General features: G+C 28.3%; 2 protein-coding genes across 2 annotated transcripts in view; both read right to left on the bottom strand.

Annotated features, from left to right (window-relative positions):
- The window catches only part of LOC119687573 (Down syndrome cell adhesion molecule-like), a gene marked incomplete at its 5' end in the record, with an annotated part of 80039 nt that overhangs the window by 32319 nt on the left and 24527 nt on the right, over positions 1-23193 (bottom strand). Inside the window, 6 exon segments of the mRNA XM_038101931.1 lie at positions 3114-3272; positions 3550-3660; positions 5721-5880; positions 9853-9989; positions 12142-12346; positions 12625-12874. Of these exon segments, the coding sequence (XP_037957859.1) occupies positions 3114-3272; positions 3550-3660; positions 5721-5880; positions 9853-9989; positions 12142-12346; positions 12625-12874 (1022 nt within the window).
- Positions 13708-14348, bottom strand: LOC119687574. The gene is made up of 2 exons (XM_038101932.1): positions 14246-14348; positions 13708-14191 (listed from the first exon to the last, which is right to left on the bottom strand). The coding sequence occupies exons 1-2, from the start codon at positions 14279-14281 to the stop codon at positions 13898-13900; spliced, it is 330 nt and encodes a 109-aa protein (XP_037957860.1). The 5' UTR covers positions 14282-14348; the 3' UTR covers positions 13708-13897.

Genomic DNA, 23193 nt, shown 5'->3' with positions numbered 1-23193 from the left:
GGAGGGTTTCAGGAAATTCGACTTCTGCAAGCCAAGTTTACGTTCTTCCTCTTGAATGATACTAACTAATCTAATATTAAGAAATATGTTAGTTATATCGCAAAGATATTATTCTAACTTTAATATTTAAATGTGAACGTGAATATATATTCACATACATATTCAATTAGAAACTTTGAGTCAGACAATAAATACAGTTCAATCAGTATTTAAGTAGTATGATTTATAACAATATGGAATTTCTGTGTTTTTATTAGGATAATCAATTATTAAATTTTTCTTTGAAACCGTTTATTCAATAAAAGTCTAAAAAAAACATTTTTTATATTTACAAGAAAAACGGGTAAAGCTTAACCTATACCTATATTAACCTATAATACCTATAATAACAATTATAAGATATATAATAATTGAATATATTTTCATCAAACTTTTAACTGTCAGTAAAATGTTTGCACCCTATATTATTTGCACCCTACAATATATTATTTTCTCGCAAATCGTTTCAACTAAACACAAACAACTTTTATAACAAAAAGAAATATATGCTCACCGGTATGTCTTAACCATGTTTTAATCCCCCAACCTACCCAAGCGAAATATTTAGGGATGAACTTTGACACAAAACTAACTTGAAAGCATCATATTTTTGCAAAAAGAATAGCACTTGATATCAGACTGCGGGAGCTCTACTGGATACTGAACAAAAGCACAAAGCTCTCAATCGAAAATAAGCTTATTATCTACTTAAGGCCTTGAACTCTAGGGAACTGCTGCATCTTCAAATATAAAGATTACTCAACCTTTCCAATTAAAAACCCTTAAAATAATCTCAAATGTTCCTAGATATATGACAAATGATTGTATACACCGCGATCTCAACATACCCGTAGTTAAGGATGTTATAAAAAGCCAAGCCAGAAATCACAAAAAATGTGTGCAATATCATCCTAATCATTTTGTTTGTAAAATTATAGCAGAAGGAAGAAACTTCACACGTCTCCGTAAACAAACGCCTCTGGAACTTTAATCTGCACCCAACTTCAACAATTTTGTTTAAAATTTGATCATTTAGTTTTTTTATTTATTAAAATTTGATCAAGATTGTGTAAGTTACCTAATATTCCATCTATTAGCCGTTCAATTTAGCCTGAGTCTTATGCATTGGCTACAATATAACTACTTAAATATCTTTTTATAGGTATTTGGCAATACTCGAAATAGCTATATGGTCAGTCAAGAATTTAATTAATTAAAATAATAATAAAAAAAAATTTGTTGTCATAATTCACTACTGTTCGAAACCTATCTATTATATACAATAGTTTCTATTAAGTCACTGACGTCATAACATACGTTAAAATACAATTAAATAACTTTTTGAAATAAATTGTTTATATAAAATTGGGAAATACTCGGTTTTAACTGTTACCTGGTCTCGATTTTTGAAAAATAAAAATGAACTTAAATCCAACTTGATCATTCTCGTTCCTCTACTCTACTCTTTATATATATGAATATTAGTAGATTTAGAATAATTACCACCAATAGTAGTATGTAGATATTTTTAGAGGATTGTTGAAATAATCATACAAAGAATTATTAATATATTATAGTTTATATATATAAAATTTATTTTATATCTATAGTGAAACATAGGTATTTGTGTAAGATATAATTAAATTCTTATTTCGAATATTCTAAATCTGATTTCAAGACAGATAACAAGTGGAAATAATAGAAGTCCATATGACACCTAACGGAACAAGAGGGAACTAAGGAGAGAACTAAGGTTTTCAGATTAGTTAACTATTTGTTGAATTAAATAATAATTGGTATAAATAATAATTATTAATCATAATAAATCAAAATAACATATAAGTAGGAATAATATTTCTCCCTAACACTTAACTACACAACATTAGGAAGATTAAACCACTTAAGTGATCTAATTAGTTATAGTAAGCTTGGAAGTTGATATCTTTGAACATGCAGCTTTATTAAAAGAAAAGTTTTAATTAAATTTTAGTGTTTGTCTTTTCATTTATATTCGAACCCTTCTAACTTTTAAATAGTTTCTTTGCGTCATAAGACGCGTCACTTTCGTTAAGAAAAAATTAACATTAAACAAAAAATATTTAATATTGGTCAATTTTTAAATAAAACAATTTAAAAAAAATTTTAGTTTTAAAATTTTAATTTTTGTTCAAACCAATATTTCGACTTGAATCTATAGTCATTAATGTAGTAATAATTTAATATAATTTACAAAAAAATAATACAATACTTTATTAAGTATAATTATCAGTATAATTATATAATTTTTAAATGTATAATTATTATTATTTATTATTAAAAGCATAATTATTATTTTTTAAATGTAATATTTAATAATTGACCAACTAGCCTGTATCAAAAATAAAATTATTATTACTAATTTAATGATTAAAAAAATAAATTATTAATAATTATATAAAAAAATGTTATAAAAAATTTAATAAATATTGAAAACGTAGAAATTTTTTTTTTAATTTGTAGAACTAGCAAATATAATTTTTATTTTTGTTCGATATTTATTTTGAATTTGCTTTTTTAATATAATTAAGAAACAGTCTCCCCAATAAGAACGGAGAAGTAGAAATAGAAAAATAATATTTTGTAAAAGTGTTATAAAAATGTGAAAATTAAACAATAATTTAAGTAAGAAAATGTTTCTTTTATTATTTAATATTATTTAAGTTTTTGATACTTGAACACCTACAATCGGACTCTGAAAAAGTCGAATTTCCGAAACCCATCCTTATCTCTTGCTGCGCGTAGAAATTTTAATATTTAATTTTTTATACTGAAATGATCAAAGCAGTAAAATATTAAAAATGAAATGAAATCCATTAAATGAATTTATTTTGTAAACTTTTTTGATTTCAAATAACAAAAAAGGCATTAAATCGTGTTTAACACAAAATTCGTTTCTTTTATTAAAAACCCTTACTAAGCATTTGCTCTTGAAAATTAAAAAACATTTATACACTTTCTACGTAGATACTGTAATGCTCATACGATAAAAGCTGAAATGAAATATCTACAGGACTCCCTGTAATGAAATGACTTACCCAAAACTTTGACATCCACCGAACGTTGCGATGTGTAGTTGTGTTTATTACGTGCAATACAAGTGTAGGTACCCTGGTCCGCGGTGCGCTGTACATTCTCTATAAGTAGGGTGCCATTTTGCACACGCTGTCATATATTGGTGGGAAGCTTGATGCCGTCTATTATTAAAAATATAACATATTAAAATACATATACATATATATACATAAATTTTAAGTAGCATATAATATATAGTAGCATATATATATATATATATACATATATATATATATATATACATGTCTGTGTGTAAAAAGTGAGATGGTGCCATTCAAATATTCATGAAATATGTTTTACGACACACAGAATGATTAATGAAGACGTCACTAACACAAACCTAGAAATAGAAGAGTAAAGTTTCTATTTTTGTTATTAAACTCAACATTATGTACGTACCTTTTTCTATAATGATGCTGTCAATGGGATATCCTGCCACAGGACATTTTAGGAAAAATGTTTTACCCGCTACAGCGGACAATTTTGGCATTGGGCGTACATACGGCATACCTAGCGTAAAGATACATAAATAAAAACGCACAGATAAATATATTTTAACTGATGAGAATAATTAACTCAAAATAAAAACTAATCAATCAAATTTCTTCTGATTTATTTTGTCTTATTTAAATGAGTTTAAAATGTCATTGGAATAAAAATAATTAAAATGTATTTTAAAATAGTTTTCTTTATGGTACTAAATTATTAAACAAAATTTACAAATTTTTGATAAATAAAATATAATGAATATAGTACGAGATATGATAGTATGGAGTGGAAAAACAAATAAGGTTCTTCTTTAGAAAAAGCCAACTATATCAACAAATTTCTAGTATAAACAATATCTATGTACATGATTCTAATTTCTCGAGCATGCCGAGAAAATCCATTATTAATGAATTTTAATAATTTACTCCAGGATAATAGGATTTGCTCCAGTTTTGTGGAGCAAAACCTACTCCTATGGTATATAATATGAAAAATATGACTTAATAACGCGCTTTAAATTGGAAATTTTTTACAAGAAAATCACCTACTGCACTATCTGATAATATATAGTATATTATAATACATGTATAACAATATATATAATATAATAATAAATATAATATATAATATAATAATAATTATAATACAATAATAAATATAATATATTACTTGCTGTTTCTCGTCGTTTTTATAACCGATATAAAAATTGCATATACTAGAAGGCATTATGTAAAAAATTTACAACTTCAAATTTCGATGGCTCAAGAAGTAAGCTATATCAACATACTGTTGAATAGAAAACCGCTCTCAAAATAGTTGAGTACTTACATTGTCCATTCGACGTGATTATTAATCAGAATGGCGTTCCCATTTTTTTTTTTGTGGGTTAATGTTGGTAGTACCTTTTTAAAGTATATTTGATATTTTGAGGTTATGCTGGATATAATATAATATATTTTTTCTTACTAAAATAATTTTATGAAATCATTTTGTATAGCTGATTGACTTTATAACAATAAATAATCTCACAACTTCAAAAGGATAATTTTGTTGGCAACAGATCAGTATAAAGATAAAGGTATTCTTTTGTTTAATGCTTTGATTTAGAAACTAACATGTGTTTTTTTTTCAAGAAAGAGGATAGTGTATTTAACCCTTATGCTACAAATATAATAATGAAAATATTTGACTTTTCGTGAAAAAAAGTCCAAGGCTCGCTGGGTGCTGTTTTTAAATTTAAAATAATAAATTATTTATTAATTATTTATACATATTAATTATATTATAATATATTATATATTATATTATTATATATTATATTATTATATATTAATTATTTATTTATTAATTTTAATTATTTATGTGTTAATAACACTGAAGATAGTCCGAAATATCTGTTAATAAAATATATTACTTACGTTAACAACTGTGATAATTTTTATTTAATCTTAAGTTTGCTTTTATATATAAAAGTTTGTTTTTGTTATTATATAAAAATATCATTTTAAAAACACGACCTAAAGCCCGACAAAATTTAAACACAGAATTATTGAGGTCGACGATAATTATTCATGTACTTATTATATATTTGCATTGTTTTGGTGTAATCGGATAACTATTTTGAAAACGAGATAGTCTTGTATACAACATGACGTATAAACACCATATGATATGTTTAACTCAAACTAAATATCATGTCATTAATAAATGGCCATAGCAATACATATATAATCACAAAGAGACTCCAATATTAACAAAACAGAGCTTACAGTTACGTTCGCTTGTCAAATTATGGAACGTCTATATAATATTCACTATTTTTTTTAAATTTCTAATATCTAATGTACATAATTAAATGCAGTTTAGTCGAAATACTTCAAAACATTTTGCAAATGTTTTTTAAATTTAGAAAAAACTAATGCGATTACATTAAAAATTATAAAAATAAATAAAAAAAATAAGTAAACACAAAAAAAAAATTTTTATATAAATATTATATATATCTATATGTGATAGCTTGAAAATATTGAATTAAATTAATTGAAAAAAATGTTTATACGAGTTATTTTCATTTTACTTACCGTAAATATTTAAGCGTGCTGAATGCGAAGCTTCACCAGCCCGTGAAATTGCTTTGCACTCATACTCCCCACCATCTTCTGACTTAACAGCGGAAATGTTGACATGGCTTATAACATCGCCAAACATGGTAACATACTGTCCAATCAAAAGACGATCATTCTGTCAATTTATACAAAAAAATATGAGTTTTTCTATTAAAACACGACGTTAGATAAAAGTTTTTAGCATAAATATTTTTTAATTCGTATTTAATTTCGACGTTTTTTGAAGTATTCATAGAGCACACACTTAGAGCAACCAGTGTATAAATTTCTGTGTACGTACAAAACACTAGCGTGAGTAAATTAAGTTACTCATACGCACTGGTGTGCAATATTATGCACTGGACGATTGCTTTTGCTAACTGTGTTTTATGTAAATGAGAAAAACTTTTGTTATGCTTAGCTTCATAAACGAAAACTTTATACTAGACTATAGCGACATGACAGATGAATTTTGATACCCTGACAGCTGAAGTTGCAATCGCAAAACAAACTTTTTGCTGCTTTGATGAAATGTTTAATTAATATCAGCACATATTTCACTAAGACAATACAACAGACGGACATGCATATGATTATATTTATTGTCTTTGGGAGCAACTTTAACTTGTGGGAAAAAAATATATGTTCTGCAATGCTGCACTGTGAAGATGCAAATTTTGACACATATTTTCTATACGTTTAATATGTAAATGTTGTAAATATTTCTTTAGATTGGTACTGTTCTTATTTTGAGGTGGTAAATTAAAGTCTCAGTGCTGTTGTATCCTCAACTATTAAGTATAGAATGTATTATTTGATAAATGAAACTATACTACTGATTGCGGTATTAATTTATTCTAAAAATGTGTATCCTTTTACATTAAAGGACTTGATATGATGAAAAGAAATGCAGTTATGCAGTGAAAAGAAATACTTAGGTATTAATCATTAGGTTCACAAAAACTAAAAATCGGAACAGAGATTCAACAGAAAATATAAAAAAGTTGTTCAGAAACTGGCAAGTTATTCAAATGTTAGAAGTCTACTTTATGCAATGGTGGCCATATGGCGAGTTATTTTAAGCATACTAAGTGAATTGATAAATACGCGGCCTAAGTAATAAATATGCATTTTTTTGGGAAAACATATTTTATGTTTCAATATAGTATTCTTTTAGCTCGACACACCAAGTCCAACGAACTTTCAGCATCTGAAAGATCAGCCTCACCCATTTCACTTCAGCATTTGATGCAAATCTATACCTGTTTGAAAACAAGTAAAAGTCACTGGGAGCCAAACCTGGAGAATACGGTGCGAGCGGAAGCAATTCGTACCGTGATTCATTTAATTTTACCATGATTTATATTCACGTGTCAGTAGGTGCCTTTATTTTGGAAAAATAAAATTTTTTCTTTGGCAAATGTGGTCATGTTTTTTTTTTTTTGATTCCCTTATTTAATTGATCCAGTATTATGAAATAGTAGTCTAAATTTATTGTTTTTCCTTTTTCCAAATAGTATATGAAAATCATTCGAATTGAATCCAAAAATACGGAAGCCAAAACTTTTCAAGTCGGTTGTTAAGTTTGTGGTCGTTTGGGACCACTTCCCCTCGGACTCTAACCGTTCTCTGTCTTGTTGTGCTGTTTTCTCTCAGTGTTAAGTAATGGATCTATGTTTACTCATTTATCACTACTCGATTTGATTAACTCATAGTCAGCTAATGACGAATGACGAAGACGTTATCGTTTTTTTTAATCAATTGTGAGCAATAGTGACATAGTCATCTTGTCGAAAGCTTTTTTATACCCAAATATTCATATAAAATATTCGATACATATATAAAATATTATATGATATGTTTGTGATCTAAGCTTTCTGATATCTCACGCTTTTTGGATCATCTAACATAAAACCGAGAATTTTTTAATGTTTTTTTTTAGTTGTGACCATTTTTGGACAACCCAGACGCTCTTCATCAAGAACACTCGTACGACAACGTTTAAATTAAGCATACCAATATTTTATTGCAACAAATTTTTCTCGAGGAGTACAACTGCAACGTCTCCGGGTATAAAAGATGTCATTCTCGCACTGCAAAAATTCATCTTTCAATGTGCTAAATCCTAAATTGAAACGTGCAAAACCTGTTCGTCTTTAATGTAAGCACTAATTGCAGCTCCTCTTTAAATGAGAAATCTGAGCTCAAACTAAAAGGTTTCTGCACTTCGATCAGGTCTAGTTTTAATATATCATCTATATTTAGTTCTCTACATTTTATTTTTCCACATCTGTAGTGTTTTGATCTCCCCTTACTATTCAACATATTCCAAGTATTTATTTTGTCTTTATCTTATCTTTAAATTTTTATGAGAACGACAAAAACTAGAATTAAAAACTTCAAGAACTTACACAACTATTTATTTATTACAGAATTCTATTTGGAAGTGAACGATATCATCCTCGCATCTAACTATCTATGTCATTTAAAAAATCTTCCTCTAGAAATTTCTTCTAAAAATGTCATGATTATTTTCTGGATCATACATAGGTACCTGCTTGCTGTTATTTGCGATATGTTTACATAGAAACAAGCGACTGTTTCTTGTTTAATCGATATGGATTCTTATAATAAATCAGTTCAACTCTATTATAGATTTTATGGAAATTGTTTTGGTGTGTCTTACAACTCAAAAGCTTCGTATACAAAATGGTATAGATGACGAAACACAAGTATTGTAAACAAATAATCGAGATTTAAAAGCGTAGATTTAGTTAGTTTAAAGGGTAGTAACTGCAGTGCAGAACAAATAAAAATGAGTTTTAAAAAGTTACTACAACCGAGTGTACAAAACAGATTTATGGTAACCACAAATCTATGAAATGCCAAAAGTATTTTCAAGTAATTCTTCTGCAACTAAAATTTATGCACATCCATTTGCGTATGCAAGCATACATTTTGATTGTTGTGAGGAAGTAAGAATGCAGCCGAAATGAGTTCTATTTGTTCTTATAGTGGTACTGCATTTATGATATACCTAGCATGGATCACGCAGGACTTTTCCTATTCATTGCAGTTGTTTCCTTTCGCAAACACATTTTGGCATTTTTCACAATTTTACCAAAACAGTCACCGGGGCATACATCACACACATTAGTTGCGGTTCGGTTAACTCTTGCCCACAGCAGTGATTTCGCTGATGGTGAAGTAATAAAACTACCAAATGCAGGAATATAAAAATAAAAACAGTTTTGACAAAAAAGGCAAATTTAAGTTAAATTTCCACTAAACACAAGCTGCAGCGCCGTTTTCACCTTTAATGTAACTGCAAACTATCCGCATGTCAGGCATGATGAAGTGCTACGCAAGAGTACAGCACTGCGGAGTAAAGTGACTTGGAATGCAAAGCAAAATTCGAGACATGTAGCGTACAACAAATGATTCACTGCCGAATGATGGCAAGGATTCCTGCTTTAATTTGCGTGCTCTCTCATGCAGTGCATAGAGGAACGTTTGGAAATGCGGGTTCCACATAGAAGCCCTTCCCCCCAGCAACTAATGTGAACTATGGAAGAGCACTTGCACGCACATACGCACCGCCAGATAAACACCCATGCATGCGGCACAAACAAAATTCTGGATGATTTTGCTGGTTCGCTTGTTAAAATAATGGCGCTCGCACTGCTGGTGTCGGTGTTGCTGGAATTGTTCTGGTGCCTCGCATTTCATGAACTCAACTCTGTAAGTCCTATAACGGGCGCATCTGCATATTTGCACATCTGTACGAGATTCCCGAATGACAATAATCCTGCAGCAGCCAAAGTATAAAAGCAAAATTTCAATACCAACGTGAAACTTATCAATCACGCTTCGGTGACGGTCTTTACAAATTTTTGTGTTATTGATATTTACGGAAGGATTCATTTAAGTGGGGCTTCATTAGCATAGACAGCGATTGACAATACTAAAAATGCAACATTTTTCCAATGTTTTAACTTCACATCCAAAATTTGCTGTTTTACAAAATTAATTTAATATCTGTACTACGTATGTGGAACACAAAACGGCTCTAAAAATATTTACGGAAAATTTCATCAGGTATACTTACATTTGGTAGTGGGAAACCATCTAAGTGCCATACAATCTTTGGTGTAGGATTGCCAGTAGCACTGCATTTCAGAGATACCGACGGACCAGGCTGCATTGTCTGCTCAATGAACTTGTAAATTAGCTGCGGGGACACCTCTGTAAAATAATTATAGATTAGTTATTTTTATATATGAATAAAGTATTGTTAATTATTATGAATACACATTCTATAATTAATATAAATCATTATTTTTAGGGAAAAACTGCTGCATTGTAAAAAACTAATAAATAATACTGTGATTCTGAAACATATATTTTAATGACCACTCTTCTAGTAACAAGGCAAGTGCCATTGAATCCATCAAAGAAAAAGTACATATACCTATATTAAAAATCATTTCAATCAAATGTGATGGTCTGCATTAGGGTCAAGTTGCATGATACAGATAGTCATATGACGAAGATTTACTGCTATTGGTCATGACCAAAAGGCATGCTCTACAGAGAGTCATGTCGTAATTGTCAATTCCGTACTTCAACTACTATTTTTATTAAATATTTTTATTTCTCAAGCTGAAATGTTAAATTTAATTTCAACGTCAGTTCTTTTGTATTTAATGGGAAGGCTTCGAATAGTAGTGAATTACAACAACAAAAAATTTTATATATTTTTAATTAATTTAATGTTTATCTAACCATACAGCTATTTCCAGTATTGCCAAATACCCATCATCAATAAAAAAGAATAATGCTTAACTATTAAAACAATATATATAATTAATTTAATTATTCTACAGCTGGTTTATGATTTCGTTCTAATATTGGGTGCAGTTAAAAAAATGGCATCATTTTTCCAATAGATGGCTTTAGTTATCTGTATCCCGTGATGTTTAAGTCTGATTGGGTTACGACATAAGAGAGATGAGATTAGATAGTTTGGTAATTGGTAGACTCAGTGTTTTTTGAGCGCATATCTAAAATAGCCACTAGCAAAGAAAAAATACGCCTTATTTTACAGTTTTTCTTTAATAAAGACGAAAACGCAATCCAAGCAATTTAGGTTTTGTCGACTATGAAAGAAGCAATCGCCCGAAAACGGTCAGCTTTGAACAATAGGAGAGTAATTGTGTTCCATCAGGACAACGTCAGGCTACACACATCGATATTGACTTGTTAAAACTTGGTTGAAAGGTTCCCATGCATACACCAGGCTTAGGCATATTTGACCTAAATGGGATCATTCTAACTATGCTAAGTACCCCTCAATTTCATACAAATATTATGGATTACTCTTTATTATACATATTATACTATAGCAAGTGAATTTGTTAATGAACCTTCGCAGCAAATTAACAAAACTCCAAGTTCGAAGATCAAGAACGACTTTGGGTCAGTTGGCTTATGAACGCTGACTCTGAGATTTGAGTTTATACGAGTTTAACCCCTGATATTTGCAGTCTTAAAAAATTATTTACGAATAATGAAAAATTACGTGTGCAATAATAATATGATCAGACCAAAAATTAAATTAATTAAAATAAAATTTTTTGTTGTTGCTATGAAGTATTGTTCAAAACCTTTCTATTAAATTAAATCTAAATCTATAATTAAAATCTATTAATAGAGGATGCAATTATTTTTGCGTGGATATACTTAAAAATCCCCAAAAATACACATATTTACTTCTAATAGAAGTAAATTCGGACATTTATTGTCTTAGCCAAATTTTGATCTATTTAGATCTTCTTCTTTCTCTTTTCGTTTTTACTTTCTCTTCTTCTTCTTCTTTTTCTCCTTTTCCTTCTTCCTCTTCTTCTTCGTTTTCTTCTTTTTTTCTTCTTTTTTTTTCTTCTCCTTCTTTTTTTTCTTCTTCTTTTTCTTATTCGTCTGCTTCTTTCTCAACTGAGCCGTTTCCAAAAAAAAATGTTCAGCAGTGTAATATTTTAGATTATTTAATATGAAATAAAGGCGCAGTGCTCCAGATCGTTGGGAACCCATAGCCCTCTACAAAAACCTCAAAACCGATCAAATTTATTATAACTTGCTAATTGAAGTGCATTGTTTCAATGATCTATTGATATATTAGTGCCTATTACAGTGTTTTAAGGACAAAATAGGTTATGATTATGAAGATAAAAAATTTATTCAAATCTGTGTATATAGAACACAAATGTTTTTTTTTAAATTAAAATTGAAAACATATTTTCTAAAAAATTAAAAAACAATAACTCAACTGTGTTGCTATTTCTTACGATTTTATGGTATGATGTACCCACAAAGTGTGAAAAATAATTTGAAATTCACTCACCACCGAGCCTCAACTCTGCAGTGCCCTGCACTGACTCCAAATCATTTTTTACGATGCATTGGTACATGCCCTTGTCTTCCTTCGTTATGGATGTGATACGTATGTGCTCCTTGGAGAGTAAGCGCACACGTGCACCTGAACGTAGTGGTTGTCCGTCCTTTAGCCACAGTATACTTTGCTTCGGAAAACCCGATATGCTGCAGATCTGAAAGTGAGCAAAAGAAAAAATGTGAAAGAAGTGAAAGAAGTCATATCACAAAAAATTGGCATTTCAATCAAAATTTCAAAACCAATGCGGTTTTCACAGCATCGCCGAAGCGGAAACATTATGTGTAACAAATTTGTGTTATAGTGTGTGGAAATATGGGTGTAAGTGGGAGTGTATATCTGGAGTATGTGACTGACAGTAAAGCTATTTCGTAGAAATGAATAAATGAGAATAGTGGAATGAATATAAAAATGGAAAACATTGTTTACACCTACCAAATCCGCAGTTTTTCCCAAATTCACTGTTTGTATGGTGGGTTGGATACTTGCTGTGAGCGGCGAAGTGATTGACATCTGCACCTCTAGGGTTTCGCTGCCCTCAGAATTCGTAGCTGTGCAATAGAAAGCTCCACTGTCCGATTTTTCCACTGCGGTTATTATAAAAGTGCCATCTTTGATTTTTGCACGCCCAGTGGCCAACAAGTGCTGTATGGATTCCTCATTATTCGACCGTTTGGTCTGCCAACTGCAGATAAAAACAGGAAAAAAATAGAGGATTTTAAATTAAACAAGTCTAAAAAATATTCAAATTTGATTGAAAAAGTAACAAGCAAAAAATATAGCTTTGGTTTTGCCGAAACTTTAATACCTTTCACACAGATAGCTTTTATAGACTATTCAATTTTTTGACATAAAATTAATGCTTATGAATATTTTGAGATGTACGGTCAATTCTATGTTTTATTTTTATGACCGTTCTACATTTATTTGATTGGTTTAAATGATGAGACCAATATGAGACCAATAGCTGGGACAATGAATATTATTTCGGAGTCCCATTTTGACCAACTGTTCCAGAAATAATCGCGCTCAGTCTGAAGATATCTCCTTAAGGCTTGTTTTAAAGCTTGTCTTCTACTCCTCTTACTAGTTACAAGAATTTTCTATCCTATGGCTTTCTATCCTATGGTTTGTTGTCCGAAGGTATCTTATTTTTTAAGTCATTTGGTCAAATATCAAAACCTTCTTCGTGTCAGTTCTTTGTTTTTACCTTTTTACAGTAATCTTGAAAATAATATGGCACTGGTTTCGTATTTCTCAATGCGTGGAATAGAAACATGGGTCATTTTTAAAAAATGTAAGGAGTCTCATTTATACAAATAACGCAAACATAAAAGCTACAAGTTCTACATAGTCCTAAACATATTTTTCAAATAATTGTATTCAGTTGAACTATAATATTTACAGATTATAGTTGTTCCAATATCCTTGACATTTGTGAAGTCAATGGATTGTGGTTCACAGATATTTATAAAATAAAGCGGTATTTTGCTTTTGAATAAAAACACATGCCTTGAATACTGTTCTGGACTGATTAACTCATTGCTCAAATTTATTAACAAATATTTAAAATTTGAAAAATATATATATTAAACATTAAGCAGTGGTGTCACTTAGACAATATAATATCACTGCCATTATTACGATTTCCTCAAATTTGTCTTCTAGGTGTACGTATGAAGGTAGGTAGGTGTGAATAATGCCGCCACTATTCGCCGTTATAACGAAAGTGATGTTTGCATAGAAAAATAATGTCTCCAGCATCCCGTAACTCATTGATATGTGCTTTAACTATTTTTCGAGTTATTGAATCATTTTTAATTTTTGGATACTTTTTCATAATATGTTCAATAATACTAGTTCTAGAAGTTACATCTCCTTTAGAACATAAAACACCCAGAGCTTCAACAATTTGAAACTTTGTTACTTCAGGGGTAGCATTAGTATCATTGCAATCCTTCACTGGAACATCATCGTCTTCACCACTGCTTTCTGAAGATGACTATATATAAGCGTTAGTAAAACTATGTGACAAATATCAAACACAATAAATTACCCTCAAGAACATATCACAAAGCGGTGACACCTCCATTGTCCTGCTAACCTATCGTTTGGAAACGACGTTGTTTTTGAGGAATTATAAAAATAAAAAATTTACTAAACTAAATTGAAATAAATATAAAACAATAAAAAAATTTAATGCATAACAAACTTTATAATCAAAATAAATTTCTATGAATACTTGATATTTGACAAATGAACATATCGACAAATTTAATATATCCTTTTCCCGCTACTATTTGTGCGAAGGGTATCGAAATTATTTAGACGAAACATACGCAGAAAAACTTGGTTATTGCGCAATATTAAAATGGAATAAATTATTGATTTCGATTGCCATGAAATTCCCAAGCTAGATTTCATATGTGATATCTCTGGACATAGCCATATGTATGTAAGTATGCAGTCATACATAGATACAGACGTTTGCGATTGTTGCATGAATTGAAAAATTGTGGCATCAAAAAGGTGGTCCATGGTAGTATGTGCCAAAAAATTAATTGAAAAATTGATAACAATTGCAGAAGTAGAAGGGATTATTTGTGAATTTTCTAATTGTGCCTCAAAAATATCAGATTCGCAAATGACAAAAAAATGATTACCTAAATTGCTTTCAAACTTCGTTATAACATTACGGTTTCGGTTTTAGCCAATAAAGTTTGCCAAACGATTTCACTCTCAAATGGAATTTAAGCAGTAAATTAGATTATGTAGGATACGGATTGGAACCAGCATAACGTTGGCCGCTTTACAAACCATGGCATTAAAGTAAATGAAAATATTACTAGGAAAAAACATTTAACATTTTTTTTATCGCAAAGGATATTGCATTGTATATAGATATGTATGTATAAATCTATTACTTGTTTATTTGCAGATACTAAAAGATATAGTGTATGTTAGTTATATTAATAGCTAAATCTGATTTCATAATATTGCGAGAGAATTTATTTTAAATTTACAAGAAATTTCATTTTCAGACTCCCATTTTTATTTTGCTTTTATTTCACTCTGTCCTAACCTGTATATATCATTCTCTTTCTTTTTCCATACTCTTTTTTTTCTATAACTTTTAACTCTTATATTTACTAATATTTAGATAGTGTAAAAAGTGCTCGCCTCAATGTAAATATATACCATGTATATAACTAAATGCTATGAAAGTGTAATTATAAAGCAATCTTACCTAGCCTTTATATAAACTATATAGAATAGAAATAGTCAACTTCAAAAGATAGCTTTCAAATAGTTGAACTTGGGTTTCCAAATAAAACTTTAGTTTATAAGCTCGTTCTAATGTAAAGCACGGCTAGTGCTTTGATTAGTGTCACTTAAAAAAAAAAGTAAGAAGTGATAGGAAGCCTGAAACTTGAGCATTGAAAGTTTGTGCAGCCTTGGCTTTTTGCGGATAAACACGATTAGTCATCGCTTCTAATTTGGCAGGCACGAGTTCTAAGCCTGGCACTTGCGGTTCAAACAAATTATATACGGACTATGAGCTAATTAAGAAATTCAAATATTTTCTAAGACCACTGAAGATGAGTACTTGGCAATAATCGAAACAGCATTGTATGGTCTTAATAAATTAACTAAATTTTTGTTCTTGTCTTTTCTTTGCTATTCGAATCCATCTATCTCATTTTTAAATAATCATAAAGACGCGTCACTCTCGACAAGAAAAAAATTAACATTATATAGAACTATATTTCGAGTGGTAGTAATTGTTACAAAATGACATTTAGTTTTAAAATAAATATTGAAATAAATATATTTAATATTATTAATATTATGGTACATTTATAATATTATATAAATATAATATAAATACGGATATCTTTTAGATAATATACTATACTATTAGTATATCATCATCATCAGTTTTTGTATCTTCCCCTAAAGCATAGGAACTCAATAACACAATATAAACATATATATTTTATCATGAACGTGTTTTATATAGACATATTAATAATTATTAAAAATAATTTCAGATTAAATTCCTTTCCAATAAAAATATTACTTATTACATTTATAGTAAATATATTTTGAAATATTTCAAATACGTTTTAATTGTAAAAGATAAACAAGAAGTTAATAATCACAATTATTATTAGTAAATATTCACTTCATGTTCATTTTATGATGAATTATACCAAATTTAAATAATTTCAAATTACGTTAAATACATTAAAATAGTTCTGAAAAATATATCTGAAATTAATATAAAAAATATTTATAATAAGTAACTAAAATTAAAACAAATATAGAGAAATAAATTTTTACTATAAAATATCTAAAGAAATAAAAAATTGCTTGAATTTAGTAACAAATTATTATCAATTCAAAAAATTAGTTAATTATCAATTATAAAACAATAACAAGATATAATAAATATTAAAAAAAAAAATATTGTATTATATAATACTGTGAAGTAATAATTTAATATATAAAATGATAAGAAATAAATTATTAACAAAAAAATTGGATTAAAGAAGTTTGTCATAAAATTTCTATATAATAGAATAATAATAGGCTAAATTTTATATTACCATAATTTCGATTGACTGAGAACGTATGCTCAACTCACCAATAATACAAAAATGTTTTTTTTTTCTAAAAGGTATAATATTCTCATTTCGGCTGAGAGTATATGCCACTTTTGATTAGTAAATTTGGGATAACTTTTTCAAACGAGTTTCATTTTCAGTGCAATCATCATTTTCGATCAGTGAATCTCGAACAAAATGGATCCAATCGATCCATCAATCGAAAACGCAATTAGTTTCCTATAACGAATAACGACGTTAGTTAGTTAGTTAGTTGTGATGAAGGGAGGACGAGTCCTCCTCAATTAGCTAAAAAAGCCGTTTTGAATCCACAAAAACATCGTAATAGTGGGTAGTAAAGAGAAGGTCAAACTAGAACCAGTCAAAGACATTTATAAAGGTAAGAATCTGGCTAATGCTAGAGGTATCGCCGAGTAATTTGAAGAAGGGGGCCCCTAGAAACTTAAACCTAGTGCTGGCCAGACCTGTACAAAGACACATCAAGTGTTCTGGTGTCCTTTCTTCGATGGCTGGTAGACACGCACTGCAAGAGATATCACAGGTAGGCCGAGTCTAGCTCCATCCCGTCCAATTGACCAGTTCCCTGTAAAGACAGATATTAACCTAGATACCTTTGATTACAGTGTTCAAAGCAAACATTTTTGTTTGATATTTAAAACACATTATAACATATAAAAAAGGTTTGAGCACTGTCTAAACTCTACAGAGTTTAGAGAAAAAACTCCACACTGTTAAAAACATCCCTGTGTTTTGAACTCGTTGAGTAAATTAAATGGATCTCATTTGTAAGAACGATGGCTTTGTATTGAAATGTATTACGAAATTTATAGTAGTTAAAACACATCAAACACATGAACACATGAATACAGCCAAAAACTAGTAGGTAAATTTTTATTTTAATGAATATATAAAGACATTAGTAGAAGTGCAACACTGGTTTGCAGGTACATTAACGGACCTATTCTGTGCACTTGACAAATTTATCAAATTCTTTAATAAAATTTTTGATTTTTATAAAGCAGAAAGCTTTTTGGTATTCTGGACACATCTTGACAAATTTCAAGTCTCAAGTACCTAATGCTTCTCACCACACTATGGTGTAAAGTGTTTTGTATATAAAACTGTTCGTAACTGTTCGTTATTGCTCGTAACTGTTCGTAAAAAATAGTATATATTTTAAATTGTAGAAAGCATTTTTCATTCATTCAAATCACAATAAAAAAAATGCTTGTAAGGAGCGTATATTTTAGTTAAGAATATTTGTCATGCATGCAAATAATAAAAAATGCTTAAAAAGAGCATATTTTTATAGTTGTGAACAGCATTTGAGGTATTGACAACTAACAAGGAAAAGTGCTTTTTATTTATGTTACAGAATACCAAAACCTTTACAGCAGTCAATTTTGACAAGTCTCAATGTTTGACAATTTTATAAAGTGCACAGAATAGGTTCGTAAATGTATCTTTATATAATACCTTTTTCTAAAAATTAGTTTTTATTTAGATATAATTGTTGTAAGTTAGATTTCTTACAAACAACGATTAGATATATTTTTAATAAAATACTACCAAAATATAATCATTGTAAAATGTTATTAACATTTTTTGGATAAAAGGTTTCTATATAGCAGCACCATATTATTACAACAAGCATAATATTATATTTTGTTTATTGTTAATATGATTTCTATAATTAAATTTACACTGCAAAATTGAATAGTTGTTTTTAGCTATAATATGTGAAGTCAACATTGGATTCTTAAATTTCATATGTAGGTAATATTAATTCAAATTTAAGTGCTTCTACATATATAAGGCTTCCGTCAAATCAACATAATCGTTTATATTGGCCATCAACCTAATATATTCTTATATAAACAGAATCTTAATCAACACATACTCGTAAGCAGTCACAAAATATATATTCATAAAAAACCAAAGCAATTGAGAACTATAATTTAACTTTATTAATTAATAGTTTTATTACTAGTATTAATTAGTATTAATAAGATATATACAAGCACTTATTCTGAAAAAAGTGCTTTTACCTCAGTGTAACAAGTTTTGTGTTAAATTTATTAACATTAAAACTTAACGTCAAATTTAAAAATGTAGCGAATATAAAATAAAAAACCTTTTTTACGTATAATACTATATATATGTAAATTGAAATTATAATTAATAATATAAATAATTATATAATTAAATTCACATCAATTAGAAATTAAACCTCTTTGTTTTACTCAGCCAGCTAGATATTTTACAATATAATTAATATTTAGATGTATTTTAAAATCAGCATAAGTGAAAGTGCTAGTTTAGAGCATTAAAAAGTACAGAAAAATAATACGAAAATGTTTTGAGTGAAGAGATGTCATACGCACACACATTTTCAATATGAAAAAAACAGAAAATATTAAGTTAGAAATAAAGATTTCTTAATTTAAAGGATAAAGTTCCTCATTTAAAGGATGATTGTATATAACCCTGTCATTGCTTTGAACTAAATATTAACAGAATAATTTTAAATAACATGGACTATTATTAAGAGAAATATTATTTGCTGCGGAAAAAATGTACAGAGGAACAGTCTGTTTGAGGAACAGTGTTGCTGCAGATAAAGAGCTTATGATATATGATATAATCGTAAACACAAATCGTAACCAAAATCAGGTAACACATCACAAACGGTGAGTGAAAAAAATGTCGGTTTGGAGAGTGTGACATAGAATTCATTGGGACTGAAAGATATTCATGCATTATGGAAATTCAATATTGGACTAATAAATCAATTCGGAGCTCTAATATTTGCAGCGAACAGATCTATAAAATAAACTTGGCTGAGTTTAATTATATTACCATTATTAATATCATATATTATTTGAAATGATTTTGCAGTAAATCTTCAGCTTGATAAAGGTCAAATCTATCCATGTTGAGCACTCATTTAGTCCTTTTAATATGAATTTATTAATATGAATGCTACCGTATTATGGAGAAACTCAGGCTTTAAAATCACTTGGAGTCTTTGGCGAATCTTAAAATACTGTTTAATCCATTTATTACTAGGAAAGTTCAAACTTGGAATTTCATGGTGAAATTTTCTGAAAGGTCTTATTTCAAGTTAAAAATATTCCGCTATCAAAACACTGTACCCGTAATGGCCACTACCACTTATTGCCTCTAAATCCGATACGATAATTAGCGACTCCATTGTCATGTAAATCGACGCCGCCCATAACTTGAGATTGTGGGACACCAACCTTATTTTTTTTCTGCTATAGCCTTGAACATTTACAATGGGTTCAACGAAATCATAATTAATTGCAATAGTGACTTCGGAATTGTCCATCCAACAAACTACCAAAATATTATTCGTCTTATCGTCCAAATAATCCTTTGTCAGACAATGACAATGTATCATTATTTGCGATATGTAAATTTGATTTCAACCGCAGGAAGGTATTCCGCGGCATTATTTGTCCAATATAATTTCACATTTGACACATAATAATATCCGAAAAGTAAGAGTATTCCGATAAAAGGCTATATTAAATATTTATCGCAACATTTTGCAATATTGTATTAATCAGTTTAACGATTGGTTTCCACCACAAGCATTTCAACACCATCATTATCGAAAAAAATTGAAATAATTAATTTATTTTTATCTACAAAATAAAATTTAAAGGTAAATAAGAATTTAAAGGCCTAAGTTACACCATATCATATTTGTAGCGCAGTCTTTTTCCAGATCGGCTTTAAATCACTTTGAGTACGATACTTTTTTACAGATGTTTCAAGTTCCAATGTAAATTGTTGCGACTCTGGCATTTTCACAAGACCACCATAAACTTCTGCATTTTATTCATATACAATCCTAATGTACCTAAATACCCTCTCACAATAAGACAAACGCAATTCAAAAAAGAAGAAAAAAATACTAATCTGCCACTTCAGTCAAAGTTCATCCTCGTCAATCAATTCAATGTCTGATTCACCCGCAACATTATCCGGTGGCAAACATAGCACCATTTTAATAGGTAGCGGAATATCATTTGACACTGATGGGTCATGTTCGCTCCAATCATCAAAAATATATAATAGTTCCTGATTTGTTAGATATTTTCGGCACGACATAGTAATTTTATTTACAGAGAAATAACAACGACAGAACTTTTAGTAAGAAGAAATGTAAGCACTGCATAAAACAATCAAATTCAGACTAACTCAACCAACAATCAAATTTCAAAATAGACTCATATTATCTATAGTAAAATAACACAAGTTTAAGTAAAATAGAAGAACGGGTTAATGCTGTCTTCAACTCGATAATGATTAAATTTATCCATGCTTGCCATTCATTCAGTCCATCTAATATGTTGTGGAGAGTATTTATATGCTCTACACGGGATATATATATGGGTTTTCTTTGATTTTTTTTTATTCTTGTTATTATTAAAACACTATTATTAAATCAATCAAAATAAAAGAATGATACATAACTTTTAATTGTTGTATCAGCGAAGATAGAGAAGGCCTTATATAATTTATGTACAGCACTACTAGTATTCAAAATAAATATTTTAATATACAATATGCAGTTTTCCTACAAAGTTTTCCTATTTAATCGCTGCAGAATGTTTCTATTTGTAAAGAATACACCGTCGTGTCAATTGCAAATCGCTTGTAACCAAAAATTGAAATGACAGTTGGAAATGACAGTTTGGATTATGTTGTTATGTAAAATAAAATATTAACAAAACTTCAACGTGTTTCAAGTAGGAAGAGATATTCTTTTTATACCGAATATACATCATTTTATTAAGGAAAGAATTTATACTCCTATTGTAGATAATATTTTATTAAAGAATATAAAGAAATATATATTCTTTAATAAAAGAATATATATTCTTTAATAAAAGAATATACACTCCTTAATAAAAGAATATCAATTAATTTATTAATTTTATTCAATTTATTAATTCTTTTATAAAAGAATATATATTCTTTAATAAAAGAATATCTATTAATTTATTAAAGAATAAATATTCATTTGCTAAATAGAAATTCTCTTACTAAAGAATCGATATTGTTTCAATAAACAATAAATGTTCTTTTATTAAAGAACAGATATTCTTTATAAATAAGTATTATTTCATTAAAGAATAAATATTCCTATTAAGGAATAAATATTCTTTTATTAAAGAATAGATATTCTTTTATTAAAGAATAGATATTCTTTTATTAAAGAATAGATATTCTTTTATCAAAGAATAGATATTCTTTTATTAAAGAATAGATATTCTTTTATTAAAGAAAATATATTCTTTTATTAAAGAAAATATATTCTTTTATTAAAGAATAGATATTCCTTTATTAAAGAATATATATTCTTTTATTAAAGAATAGATATTTTCTTATTAAAGAATAAATATTCTTTTATTATAGAATAGATAACCTCTCAAAAATTTTTTCAAAAAAATAATATTTTATAAAAGAATATACATTCTTTTATAAAAGAATATATATTAATTTATTAAATAATAGATATTCATTTATTAAAGAATAGATATTCTTTTACTAAAGAATAGATATTCTTTTACTAAAGAATAGATATTCTTTTACTAAAGAATAGATATTCTTTTACTAAAGAATAGATATTCTTTTGATAAACAATACATATTTCTTTATATACTCCATTACATTAATAAATAAATATTCTTTTTTTAAAAAATAGATATTTTTTTGTTAAAGAATTTTTTTATTAAAGAATAGATATTTAGATAATAGATAAAGAATAGATATTCTTTTATTATAGAATAGATAACCTCTTAAAAATTTTTTCAATAAAATAATATTACAGATCATATGATGGTTTACGATATCTTACAATACATATATAACCACAAATGTTTTGAGGTTTACGAATTTTTTCTTTGCATTATAAAATTTGTTCATTAAATACAAACACTTCTAATATATAAGAGAAAATATCATTAGATTTTATCTAGATATTAACATAAGGATGACATAAATATTTATCAATTTGTCTCTGTACTTATTGCCCTGTACTTTTTTTTCACTAAAAATGGCGCAAGTGTTAAATCCGTACACAGTTTTATTCAAAATTTTATAGCAGTTTTCACTTAAGTTGCCTTTTGGCTTACCGGGTTAGACTCCACAGTTTTCAACAAAGTTTTAAGGCAGCCCCTGCTTTTTTACGGATATAATGAATATTTATTTAATTCTTTTTTGGTTTCTTTTTTTTTATTTAATTTGTGTCTGCTTTTATGGAGGTAGTATTACAGGTATTTTACATTACATAACCAAATTGCTTCTATCGAATTGCCAGAATTGCGAAAGCGACCCTCAA

This window comes from Teleopsis dalmanni, chromosome X (genome assembly GCF_002237135.1).
Source record: "Teleopsis dalmanni isolate 2A chromosome X, ASM223713v2, whole genome shotgun sequence".
NCBI classification, from domain to species: Eukaryota; Metazoa; Arthropoda; class Insecta; order Diptera; family Diopsidae; genus Teleopsis; species Teleopsis dalmanni.
The sequence above is the reverse complement of the archived record's forward strand: the minus strand, read 5'-3'. Positions and strand labels throughout refer to the sequence as shown.

Coding starts and splice junctions, on each gene's coding strand:
- LOC119687574 (XM_038101932.1), bottom strand. CDS start 14,281: ATGGAGGTGTCACCGCTTTGTGATATGTTCTTGAGG. Junction 14,192..14,245: donor TTTGTGATATGTTCTTGAGG/GTAATTTATTGT, acceptor GCTTATATATAG/TCATCTTCAGAAAGCAGTGG.